Raw genomic sequence first — 13,367 nt, forward strand, 5'->3', positions numbered from 1 at the left:
CACAGAAGTCACAAGCACCAGCTCTAGAACCAGACTGTCTAGGTCTTATCCTGGCTCCAGTTTACTATCAGTCTCACCTTGGAAAGTGGTCACAACTTTTTTTTAGCCACCTGTGCACATTTGAGCTTGCAATCCTGGTATACAGTGATGATCAAAATAGACAAAGTAATCTAACATCTTGGATTTTCATTTCCCTCACGTGGAAAATTGGGGGTGTAATAATATCCACCACCCAAAAGGTACTGAGAGGATTCAATGAATTAATACATGCCAAGTGCCTGTAATAGTGCCAGGCACACAGGGCTGCTTGTTTCGTTGCCACTAAAATATACTATGTATCAGACAGAGGTAACCCTGTGAGTTACCTATGTATAGCTCAAAGATTTATGGTGTTGCCTAGGACAGTATAATAAAAATAAAAATTTAAAATTAAAAAAAAAAAACACCACTTTAGAGGCAAAAGAAACAAAGTTGTAAAAATTCAGATATCTCGTTCTATAAAAATCAGAATACTGGCCAGGTGCAGTGGCTCACGCCTGTAATCCCATCACTTTGGGAGGCCGAGGCAGGTGGATCACAAGGTCAGGAGTTCAAGACCAGCCTGACCAATGTGATGAAACCTTGTCTCTACTAAAAATACAAAAATTAGCTGGGCATGGTGGTGCGTGCCTGTAATCCCAGCTACTCGGGAGGCTGAGGCAGGAGAATTTCTTAAACTGGGACCCGGGAGGTGGGGGTTGCAGTGAGCGGAGATGATGGCACTGCATTCCAGCCTGGGCTACAGAGCAAGGCTCTGCCTCAAAAAAAAAAAAAGAAAAAAAAATTAGAAAGCTTAACACAATAATCAGAAGTAAAAAAAAAAAAATCATAATGCTATCCCTTCTCCGCCTTTTGGCTAAGATCAAGTGTAAAAATCATAATGCTGGCTGGGCGCAATGGCTCCCACCTGTAATTCCGGTACTTTGGGAGGGCGAGGCGGGTGGATCACCTGAGGTCAGGAGTTCAAGACCAACCTGGCCAATATGCAAAACATTAGCTGGGCGTGGTGGCAGGTGCCTGTAATCCCAGCCTCTTGGGACACTGAGGCAGGAGAATTGCTTGAACCGGAGAGGTGGAGATTACAGTGAGCCGAGATTGCTCCATTGCATTCCAGCTTGGGCAAGAGAGGGAGACTCTGTCAAAATAAAATAAAATAATGATAATGAAATCAGAATGCTGCCATGTGAGAGAGAGAGAACCAGCTGTTCCCAGCAGCCTTCTGGTAGTCTGTCCCATCCACCCCCTACGGCTTCAGTTACCAAATGCTCTTAGTTTTCTCAGCCAGTAATTTCATTGGCTTATGTTTTTTTAGCTGTCTGTACACACTTGAGCTTACAACCCTGGCATACAGTGATAAACAAAATAGACATGGTCCCTGCCCTCATGGGGCTCACAGGCTACCTATCACATAAGAGAGTGAGACAGATTTCTCTCTGGAGAGGCCCACATGCAGAGAAACCTGTAAAAGCTCACTGGTTTGTAGAAAGAGTTATCTACTACACCCTTGTTACTCCAAGTGTGGTCAAAGGACCACGAGATCGCCCAGGAACTCAACAGAAATGCAGAACTCAGGTCCTGTCCCAGACCTACTGAATGGAATCTGCATTTTACAGCATGTCTGCAGGTCTCAGGTGTGCATACTCAAGTCTGAGGGCCTGCTCTACACCTCGGAGCCTTCTCGGGGGTAGATGAGGCTGTTGACCATGCTAAAGTTGTGGAAAGGGCTGCTGAAGGGGGTGCTTTGGCCCCCGCTGGTGCTGGCAGGGAAAGGGCTGTAATAGGATCTCTGGCTGGTGCTATTGCTGGTGCTGCTGCTCAGTTGCAAGGTGTCTGCCGAGGCCTCTGAGATGGAGGTTGGGGGGAACATGCCGCTGGAGGGCAGCTGGGCCCCCTGGATCCCTAGGTGGCGGCTGCCAGGGAGAGCCCGCTGGTTACTCACGTTGCTGCTGACACTCAAGGAGCTGAGGCTGCTGAAGAAAGTGTTGAGACATGGGGTGGAGGTGAGCATGGGTCCTCCAGGAGATGAGGCAGTACTCTTGGTGTCCTCCGGAGGCTCTGGGGAGTGGGAAGGCCTCAGCAGACTGGAAGGGCTCTCTCCTTCTGGCTTCCCACCCACTCCAGACCCCAGTCCTGAGGAGAGCCCTTCTTCCGACTTTGATGTCCCGGCAGCCACTGTGGAGCCATTGCTGGGCTCAGAGCGGCGCTTTCGCTTCCGCCGGAAGTTCCCGTTGTCAAACATTTTCTCGCAGTTCGGATCCAGAGTCCAGTAATTACCCTTTCCTGAGAAGACGAGAAAGACCAAGTTAGAAGGACCTATTTTATGCCTGTACACTCAGCTTCAATTCTGGGGGCAGGAGTGCAGATTCTCATTAGATGCTGACAAAGATGCTCAATTCACTCTAATATTTAAATCGATCCTCTTTTGGGGGAGATATTACTCTTTGCTTCAGGGAGAAATCTGGAACACTGATATTCTGGCCACCTCTACCTCCTCCTGGTAGTGTCTACTACTTAAAGATCTAATTCCATTTCTGAGACACTTATAATTAAATCAGGTAACACCTTTACTAATTCTAAATCCAAATTGTATGAAATTGCAAAATCATGGAATTCTGATGCTACTTAAAGTTGATGCTAGTTAAAGTTTAGACTGGGCCAACATAGTGAGATCTCATGTCTATAAAAAAAAAAAAAGAGTTGAGCCTCTGTTCTTTATTTATAAAATAGAGATAAGGATAGTACCATTTAGTAGATTGGCTGTGAGGATTAAATATTTCAGCATAGTAGCTGGCACACAGCAAGCAGTGCAAAAACAGTACTTATAGTTATTATTCATTGAAAGTGCATAATTCCTCACCTCTGAGAAAAATGCCCCACTGGGGAAAGGCAATCTCAAAATGACAAAAAATTACTGCTGAGCAATTGTTTTAACCATGCATTGGATGGCATACATTTTGACTATGAAGAAGCTCCTGGAATCTACAGCCCCTCCTCATTTTGGCAGGTCCTGTTCCTACAAATCCTGCAAATGTTTCACCCATTGAGCAAAGAAATTTCCAACACCAAGACCTCATTTTTCTGCATGTAATGCTAGTTTTGTTCTTGGAAATTTTCTCTCACTATTCATCACAAGTGAGGTAGAAAAGATCTATCATCTTGGAGGATTTCACCTCCCAACAGCTTTTTTCACTTCTGGCAAAAAAAATCCGAAGTTTGAAAGTACTGTAAAACATTTATCCTGTGATAAGTACTTTACACGGATAACCTCAGCTACTCCTCACAGCTTTATGGAGATAGGCAATATTACTGCTTCCACTTTTTAGATAGGAAAACTGGGGTGCAGACTGGTTAGTAACTTGCCATATTCCTAGTTAGCCATGAGAGTCAGAATGTAAGCAGACTGGCTCCAGGCTCGGCATTTTAAAAAAATTATTTACTTATTTATTTATTTATATTTTCTGAGACAGGGTCTCCTCTGTCACCCAGGCTGGAGTACAGTGAGTGGTGTAACCTTGGCTCACTGCAGCCTTGACCTCCTGGCCTCAAGCGATCCTCCCACCTCAGCCTCCCAGAGTAGCTGGGAGGACAGGAGCATACCACTATGAATGGCTAAAAGATTCAGCATTCTTGCAGGGCAAGGTGACTCATGCCTGTAATCCTAGCACTCTGGGAGGCTGAAACGGGCGGATCACTTGAGCTTAGGAGTTCAAGACCAGCCTAGGCAACATGGGGAAAGCCCAACTCTACAAAAAAATACAAATTAGCCAGGCGCTGTGTCAGGCACCCATAGTCCCAGCTACTTGGGAGGCTAGGCAGCAAAGCTGAGCTGGCAAGGCAGAGGCTGCAGTGAGATGGCACCACTGCACTCTAGCCTGGGCGACAAGACTGAAACCCTGTCTCAAAAAAACACCTCAGCATTTTTAACTAACCATTGGGCTAAGCTGCCTCCACTGAACCATGTTCTGCAAATAGTTACAGAAAAAAAAGTTATATAACTACAATTTCAATAATCTCTCCACCTATCTGGATATGTGTATTGTGCCACGTTGGTACCAACTTCTTTGACAAAAAATTAGCCATAGACCCTTGAACTTTTAGCGTAAAGTCCAGAGGAGTTTATATGACAATTTACATGATAATCTTGGGTGACACAGAAGTCAAATCAAGAGGATCCAGGATCCATCTTCTAGAACTGCATACACTTCCCCAGTACAGTAGCCACTAGCCACACATTACTATTGGGCACTTGAAATACGGCTAGTCCAAGTCGAGATGTAGTGTAAAATACACACGGGATGTTGACGACACCTGAGAGGTGGAGGTGGAGAAACGATTAACGAGAAGAGAGAAACAGAGAATACTACTTGAGGTTTTCAGAAGAAGCCCAGAACGAGGAAAGGGAAGGGGTCGTGACGGGAAAAGGGGAAGAGAAATGAAAATAACAAAGAATCTCATTAGTAATTTTTATACCTGTTATATGTTGAAACAATATTTTGGATTACTTAAAAATTAACAGTCATCTGTGGTTTGCACTGTATTTCCATTGGAGAGCATTGCTCTACAGTGACCTCAGGGATGAGCTCTTTCTGAGCTCCAGAATATTCACATAATTTACACAAAATCCTGGAACTCTGTAATGTGCAACTAAAATGGTTTCATTTCTCTTCCCTTTTCCAATCCCCTTCCTTTTCCTTGTTCTGGGCTCCTTCTGAAAACCTCAAGTAGGATTCTGTTTCTCTCTTCTCGTTAATCATTTCTCCACCCCCACCTCTCAGGGCAGGTAAGAGAACACTCATTCCACAGCCTTCCTCACTCCAGGAGCTACTGGGCTTAAACCCAAAGGCAGCAAATCTGGGATATTCATTCTAAATTTCTAACTAGTTAAGGTACCCAAACTGCAATTTGCAGGACCTCCCTGCTAAAGTTCTCCCATCCCAGATCCCTGTCTCATGACGCCCATGCCACTATCTCTAGAGGCAGGCACGGTATTTGCTCTGCTCAGGACACAGAGAGCCTCTCTGGAACCCGATGAGGAGGAAGTGTACCTAGGGGCAGCCTGGCTGGTCCGCCGTTCTCCCACCTTGTCTTCTGCGAAACTGACAACCATCCCTGATCTGAGAGCTCACTTGTAAGGAGACCCTCCCTTCAAAAGGCCTGATGAACACCACCCAGGGGTAGCCTCCTGTTCGGGGATATGGATTTTTTCTTTTCTCTAATTGGCCAGCCTCTACAAGTGTAGATATAAAGGTCAGCTCCTTCCTCACCAAGTCTTCCTTCCGAAGATCCCCTGCTACTTCCCTTTGTCCTCTGGGTTGGGTGGTTGTTCCTCCACCTGCTCCCACCCGCAGCCTGGACGAGAGTCCAGGCAGATCTTTTTCTGGCCGCACACCAACCCCTGCGCCGGCCCTCACGTCCAGCACCTGCCCGGCCGCCCTCACCTGGGTCGTCCTCGTCGCGGGGCACCTTCTTAAAGCAGTCGTTGAGCGACAGGTTGTGGCGGATGGAGTTCTGCCAGCCGGCCTTGCTGCGCTGGTAGAAGGGGAAACTGTCGGCGACGAACTGGTAGATGTGGCTGAGCGTGAGCTTGCGCTCCGGGGCGCTCTGAATGGCCATGGCGATGAGCGCCGAGTACGAATAGGGCGGCCGCACCATCTTCATCAGGTCCTCGCGGCTGGCCATGGACAGCCAGCCCAGCTCCCCGGCACCCGCGGGCGCGGCAGGCGAGGCGGGCGCGGCGGGTGCGGGCTGTGCGAAGGGCCGCTGCGCGCAGCCGAAGGTGCCGGCGGCGGGCGGCGGCTGCAGAAAGGGCCCAGCCGCGGCCCCGGGGGGCGGTGGCGGCGGGGGAGCGCCCAGGTACGCGGCGGCTGCTGCTGCGGCTGCGGACGGCGGGCCGCCCACACCGGGCCCGTTGAGCCACAGGTAGGGGTTGGCTGCTGCGGCCGGCGGCGCAGCGTAGTCTGCCAGCCCGTAAGGCGCCCTGGCGGCCGAGGGGGCGCCCGGGGCGGCGGCGGCGGCGGCGGGCGGAGGCAGGCCGGGCTGCGAGTACACTCCGAAGTTGTCGCCGCAGTAGAGGGCCATGTCGGCGGCCGTGGGCGGCTGCGGCGCGGCCGCGGCGAGGGGCGAGCGGGGCTGGTCTCGCCGCTCGGGCGAGAGCATCCCTTTAGGGGCCAACCCTGCGGCTCCGCCTCCACCCGCGCTGGACGCCCGGTACTCCGGGCCGGGGTCTGGCGGGTGCTCGCGGAGCGCCCGCGAGCCGGCCTCTTATAACCGAGCCCGGCGCGGCTCCTCCCGGGCGGACCCGGAGCGGGGCGGTGGCAGCGGGCCTGGGCTCTCCACGCCCCCGCCACGCCCCACCTGCCCGCGCGCCCAAACCCCTAGCGCGCCCGCCCCGCCCCTGCCGCCCCTCTGCCGGGGCCCGGGAGCCTCGGGAAGGCCGGCGCCTCCAGGTTTCGAGCGAAAAGCAGCACCCCATTCCTATCCGGCGTTTCTTAATCGTAATAAGTAAAGCCACGAACATTAAAACAAAGGGAAGAGGACCCGAACAGTACGAATGATTTCTAAAAAGTTAACTTGGGGTGGCCGCTCGGGCCACCTGCCTAGTCCGCCTTTGGCTTTTCTACCTCTTTCCTCCAAACCTTTTGTGATCGAGTTGCGGGACTCCTGTCCAGTCTCAGTCGATCGGTTTCCAGTCGAAAATAATCGATGTAATTTACAACGCTTTGGGGTATACAGTAGGGTTTATTAACTGCCCCCCACCTTGGCGTATCCCCTTCTCCTCGAGGATTCTGTGATCGGAGGAAAAGAAATCGGTTTTGAGTTTTTCTAACCAAACTGTACGTTCGCTCACATTTGGGAAGCATTTGTTCGTTTTTTGTGCGGTTTGTCTGGGCTTTCGTTGTGATTTGCTATCTTAAAAAACATAAGGGTGAATGTTTTCAAAGACATTTAAATAAGTAACTTCGGAATTAGCATTTTAAGCACGAAAGTTTCAAAGCTTTAAGTAATTTAAACTGCAAGAAGCTCTCATTTACAAAAACAGTCTCATCTAACGGGCAAGACTTGCCCTCTACTTTTGCTAAGTTTTTTTTGTTGTTGTTTTACTTTTGCTAAGTTTTTAAATGCTTCTCTCTGCCGGGGAAAACAAATAAAACCTGTAAAATACTGTGGCGACCTCGCATTCCGCGTAATCATTCTCGTTTGGCTCGAAACAACAATAAGAAAACTGTTTCTTTTACTATTAAAAGTATTCCTAAATGTGTTCTTAATATGTGACAGGTTTGAGGTTCTCATTTAAACGAGAGGGAGAGGAAAAACTATTTGCCAATTGCCCACTGGCAGTTCAGAATATTTAATCATTCGGAAACTTCCCTTCTCCTCGAGAGCATTTATTTTTATGGTGATATTAGTTACGTATTTTGGGGGAATTTTTTTTTCTTCTGGTATCTCATCTCTTAAAAATGAAATCCAATGATATTTAATCAGCAAATTTGGATACCTAAAATGCAAATCACACTTAACATGTCACTACTGAGTCGTCTTTTCTGGGACCAGAATGGAATTATTGTCCACCCTTTAAAGCACTATTTCTATTCAATCTCCTGGCAAATGCTGTAGAGAATAATAGTGTCTGTCTTAATTGTATTTTGGTTCAAGGACCTAAAGTGTTTTCATAATTTAGAGAAGCCCTGTGTTGTTTGTTTTTTCTTCCTGAATGGCCTGAAATGAAGTTGTTTGGTTTTTTAAATAAGGATGACAACTATGAAAGGAAATTGGAAAACATTTTAAAATAAGTTATAATACCGAAATTTAATATTTGTCCTTACATGTAAAGGTTTAAACTAAAAAGAGAAATTCCAAAAGAAAAGCTGGGAACCTAGAGGGCAATAAATTACGAAAAATTTGAAACCATCTTCCTTTAGTAATTTATGTCCTTAAGAATATAATAATTTCTCTTATCTTTTAGCAGTTTGCTTGCCCATGCATACTTTGCAGTTTTTCTTTACAGCCAAATTCTTAGCCCAATAGTTCCAAATTATTCAGAATGAGAGACCATGATGTCAGATTATTCTTTCTTGTTTTGATTAAAGGTTCTACCTGTGTGGAGTATTTTGTTTCTTAACTGTACATTATTGTGTGTGTGTGTGTGTGTGTGTGTGTGTGTGTGTGTGTGTGTCTGTATACCTTAGTTTTATTTAAAAATGACAGAGCCACCTAGCGACTCTTCACCTCTGTTACAGCATACATCTCTGTAGGGATCTGTGGGGTGGACACCCCCTCTAGGGGTTTGGAAGTTACATTTTCATATCTATTTTCAGTCATGTATTAATTAGATACAATTTTTATTGGTCATGGCCTGAATTATTGAGTGTCAAAATCAAAATCATTGTTTTTTGTCCCTGTTTTTTATTTAAACAAAAAAAGCATTCGATGAACTTAAATAAACAGATAAAAACTGGGCTTAAAATGCAAGTTCTTTGTAACAATGTTTTGTTAAATTGCCTTTTACAATATAATCAAGGCAACTGATTAAGGCACCAATGCCAGTATAAAATAAGAATAGACAGTTGCAGACCCTGCTCGGAGGCTCCCACCTGTAATCCCAGCATTTTGGGAGGCCCAGGTGGGTGGATTGCTTGAGGCCAGGAGTTAAGAGACTAGCCTGGCTAACATGGTGAAACCCATCTCTACTAAAATGCAAAAATTAGCTGGGCGTAGTGGTGGCATCTGTAATTCCAGCTACTCCTGAGGCTGAGGCAGGAGAATGCTTGAACCTGGGAGGCAGAGGTTGCAGTGAGTGGAGGTCGCGTCATTACACTTCAGTCTGGGTGACAGAGCGAGACTCCATCAAAAAAAAAAAAAAAAAAAAAGTAGACAGTTGCATGTTTTCATCACTGGAAAATAAAACATTTTGGGAAATTATTCAACCCAAATAAAATATCTCATTTATTTTCCACTGCTGTTTGGTAACATGCTTGTTGCTTCTTTGAAATGGCAGAGCATCAACAGTGAGTTATAATGGAATGTAATTATTTTTAATAAATACCGTAATGGAATATAAAATGTATTACACTCATTAATTTCCAGCCTCCTAGAAATATTGGCACATTAGCGTTTGTTAATATGTCTACATATTTCCAAAGGAAGAAAACAGTAATATGAGTTGAGAATCACCTCAGTGCTCTTAACTTCGAATGGTTGCCATCTTGGACCAACGTCATGCTGGGCACAGAATTGGTCCTTGCCGTCTCAGCACCATGGTTTACTCATATCTGTGGGGAAAAAAAACCCACAGATAGCAATCTAACCATGTCTCCTATCTGGCTTTCTACCTTGCACTAGTTAGTATACTCCTCCGACATCTTCAAGTATGTAAATCAGAAGCTCTTTGAAGATGAATCCTTTTGTGTAATTTTTTTTTTTTTTTTTTTTTTAGATGGGGGTTTCCTCTTTTGGCCAGGCCCCTAAGCTAGGCTGTAGCGGCGCAATCTCTGCTCACTGAAAGCTCCGCCACTCGGGTTCAAGTCATTCTCTTGCCTCAGCCTCGAGAGTAGCTGGGATTACAGGTGCCTGTCACCACGCCCGGCGAATTTTTTAATTGTTTTTAGTAGAGTCGGGATTTCACTGTGTTGCCCAGGCAGGTCTTGAACTCAGGACCTCAAGTGATCCACCTGCCTGGCCTCCCAAAGTGCTGGGATTATAGGCGTGACTCGCCACACCCCGCCTTATAATTTACTTTTTAAAAAACCTTGCACACTATAGGATAAGCAAATATCAATTTTTGAAAAATCAATATCTATCGAATTAATAAACAACTACATTTTTTTTTTTTTTTAAGATGGGGTTTCACCATATTGGTCAGGCTGGTCTCGAACTTCTGACCTCAGGTGATCCGCCCACCTCAGCCTCCCAAAGTGCTGGGATTACGGGCGTGAGCCACTGCGCCTGGCTAATAAATGACTACTTACACACGCCTTGTTGGAACAGAAATGAGCTTATTCAAGGAAGTGTAAAAGTACACACCCACAAAACAAACAAAAACCCAAAATGGAACCTGGGAAAAATGTCAGTAGCAAAAAAGAGTATAAGCATTATCCAATTATGGAGTAAATGCACCACTCTGAAAATAATTTATTATACTGGTGGGAAGATTTTAGAAAATGTCTGCTTTTTGTTTTCAGTACAATATAAGAAAGTTTGGCCTTTATGAAACAAGACGTTAGGATAAGATGAAAAACAAGCAAACTTTGGTGCAAGTAGAGATGAAAAAGGAGGTGAGAAAAGAATGCAAGAAAACTTGAATTGTGATCAGAGAATACAGCTTTTAGCGTAAGAGACCAAAATATGTTAATTAGTGCATTTATTGTTTTGATGAAGAAAGGATGATGTATTTCAGGAAAGATGTGGAGATAACTGAAGCTGATTCCTTATTTGGTGTCATTTTTTTTTTTTCATGGAGAGTCTCGTTTCATCACTTGAGCTGGAGTGCAGTGGCATGATCTTGACTCACTGCAACCTCAGCCTCCCAGGTTCAAGTCATTCCTCTGCCTCCGCCTCTCAAGTAGCTGGAATTACAGGTGCCCACCACCATGCCTGGCTAATTTTTGTATTTTTAGTAGAGAGAGGTTTGCACCATGTTGGCCAGGCTGGTCTCCCGACCTCAAGTAATCTGCCTGCCTCGGCCTCCCAAAGTGCTGGGATTATAGATAGGCAAGAGCCTCTGCACGTGGCCTGGTCATTTTTTTCCAATTTCTTTTTTTAAATTTTTTTGAGACGAAGTTTCACTCTTATTGCCCAGGTTGGAGTGCAATGGTGTGATCTCACCTTACCGTAACTTCCTCCTCCCAGGTTCATGTGATTCTTCTGCCTCAGCCTCCCAAGTAGCTAAGATTATAGACGCCCACCACCACGCCTGGCTAATTTTTTGTATTTTTAGTAGAGATGGGGTGTCACTATGTTGGCCAGGCTGGTGTTGAACCCCTGACCTCGTGATCCACCCACCTCAGCCTTCCAGAGTGCTGGGATTACAGGCTTGAACCACCATGCTCCGCCTGTTTATTTACACCTTTTGACCACTTGGTTCTCATTTTAGAGTTGGTAGTGTCATTAGAGAGGGGCAAACTGGACAGCCTCTCTCCCATTCCTTTGATGCCTCAAAGACTGGCTTGCAGACTGAAACAGAACTCAGAGGGACTATTCACTTGCTCCTCTAACCAATATTTACACTTCACTTACAAAGTCTACTGTTGGTGCGAAACTGAGGCAGCCCTATCCCCCCATGAGAGCAAGCTTTCCACTAATGTGGCGTTTGTTTTCTGTTCCCCGAGTCCCTTTCCTGTCCAAGCTCTTTATGTTGACATTAACCAAACTGCTCCTGCCAGTCACCCCACTCAGCCACCTGGGAGGTGGAGAAGACTGGAGTGAGCTACAAATACCAAGTGGGCAAAAATGAAACCCAGGGCGCTCAGAAGCAGGGGCGTGGCCCAGGAACCACCCAGCCATATACCAGCTGACACCAGAGACCCATGGCCCTCTTTCCACTGCAAACATTAGGCATATAAAGTCTAGCAAAAACAATGAATCCTGAGGATTCTAGAAGCCTAAGCATCTGAGGATCCCACGGAAGTTTCATATACTTAATCCAGAGAAATAGAGAAAAAATGATTGGCCAAAATGTTAGTGCTCCAGCAACTCCTGTGCCTGAGCGAAGGTTGTTGATCTACAGTTCTTCTGCTTGAACCTGAGCCCCTTCCCCTTGTGTCTCCATCGTCCCATGTCTCTGGAATGCTTCCTGGCCTCTGGCTCTAGCTGATTAACCCCATTCTTGAGCTTCCTTAGCTAACTTCTCACACTCTTCCTTCTGCTTTTGCCCCAGCCTCCTGGTGAGTCTTCAGCTTTCCTCGGAGATCTTTTCTGACAGCATGTCCCTGCCCAGACTGAATCATGGCTCCCCCAGGATCCTCCAGTGTCCTCCCCTGAGGCGATCTCCACTGAATGCTGCATTTCCCCCGACTCCTCCCACCTCAGGGCCAGAAGGCAGATTAATATCTTCTTTGCTCACTAGTGCCCCTGCCTGAACATTCTTTCTCCTCTCTCTTGCTGAAAATTCCTTCAAATCTTTTAGCTCTACCTCCGCTCCCTCCTCCTTCTTTATTAGACTCCACTCTGTGGTCCACACTCTTCCTGTCTCCCTCAAGCTCTCCATCACGATGGGGTGTCTCATCTATTGCCCCGGCCCCCCATTTTCTTTCTTTTCTTTTCTGAGATGGAGTCTCGCTCTGTCACCAGGCTGGAGTGCAGTGGCACGATCTTGGCTTACTGCAGGCTCTGCCTCCCGAGGTCAAGCGATTCTCCTGCCTCAGCCCCCCGAGTAGCTGGGACTACAGGCACGTACCACCATGCCCAGCTAAAGTTTGTATTTTTAGTAGAGACAGGATTTCACCATGTTGGTCAGAATGGTCTCGATCTCTTGACCTCATGATCTGCCTGCCTCGGCCTCCCAAAGTGCTGAGATTACAGGTGTGAGCCATCACACCTGGCCCCATTTTTTGAAAAAGAAACCATACAGCATTACTGTAAATTAAAAATTTGAAAAGATCACTGGCCATAAACAGAAGGTAAACAGATACAATTGTTTCCAGGCCGGGCGCCGTGCCTATAATCCCAGCACTTTGGGAGGTGGAGGTGGGCAGATTACTTGAGTTCAGTAGTTCGAGACCAGCATGGTGAACATGGTGAAACCTCGGCTCTACTAAAAATACAAAGATTGGGCCAGGCACCGTGGCTCATGCCTGTAATCTCAGCACTTTGGGAGGCTGAGGCGGGCAGATCACGAGGTCAGGAGTTCAAGACCAGACTGACCAATATGGTGAAACATCGTCTCTACTAAAAATACAAAAATTAGCTGGGCATGGTGGCACCAGCCTGTGGTCCCAGCTACTCAGGAGGCTGAGGCAGGAGAATCACTTGACCCCGGTAAGTGGAGGTTGCAGTGAGCCAAGATCTCGCCACTGTACTCCAGCCTGGGTGACAAGAGGAAAACTCCGTCTCAAAAAAACAAATTGTTTCCTTATTTAATGTTGTTAAATGTTTTAAAATGTAAGCATAAATATTGTAATACAAGTTAATTTCATTGGTTAACAAGGTCTAAACCTAAAAATAGATCTTCAGTAAGAATAGAACTATTATGATCGGTATAGAAACAAAATGATATTAAGATTAATGAGGATTATTTTCAAATTTTGTTCTACATTAGTAAAACAAATTCTGTTTTTTGAACTTTTTAAAACCAGCATGCCAGGCACAGTGGCTCACGCCTGTGATCCCAGCAC

General features: G+C 46.2%; 1 protein-coding gene across 1 annotated transcript; it reads right to left on the reverse strand.

Moving 5' to 3' along the window:
- Positions 1-1,190: 1,190 nt before the first annotated feature.
- On the reverse strand, positions 1,191-6,117 carry FOXI3 (forkhead box I3). The gene is made up of 2 exons (XM_032243757.1): positions 5,478-6,117; positions 1,191-2,319 (listed from the first exon to the last, which is right to left on the reverse strand). Exons 1-2 carry the CDS (start codon positions 6,115-6,117, stop codon positions 1,700-1,702), a joined length of 1,260 nt encoding a protein of 419 aa, XP_032099648.1. The 3' UTR covers positions 1,191-1,699.
- Between the last annotated feature and the right edge of the window lie 7,250 nt (positions 6,118-13,367).

The sequence above is a fragment of the Sapajus apella genome, unplaced genomic scaffold (genome assembly GCF_009761245.1).
Source record: "Sapajus apella isolate SASKATOON/1434 unplaced genomic scaffold, GSC_monkey_1.0 scaffold52, whole genome shotgun sequence".
Taxonomy (NCBI): domain Eukaryota; kingdom Metazoa; phylum Chordata; class Mammalia; order Primates; family Cebidae; genus Sapajus; species Sapajus apella.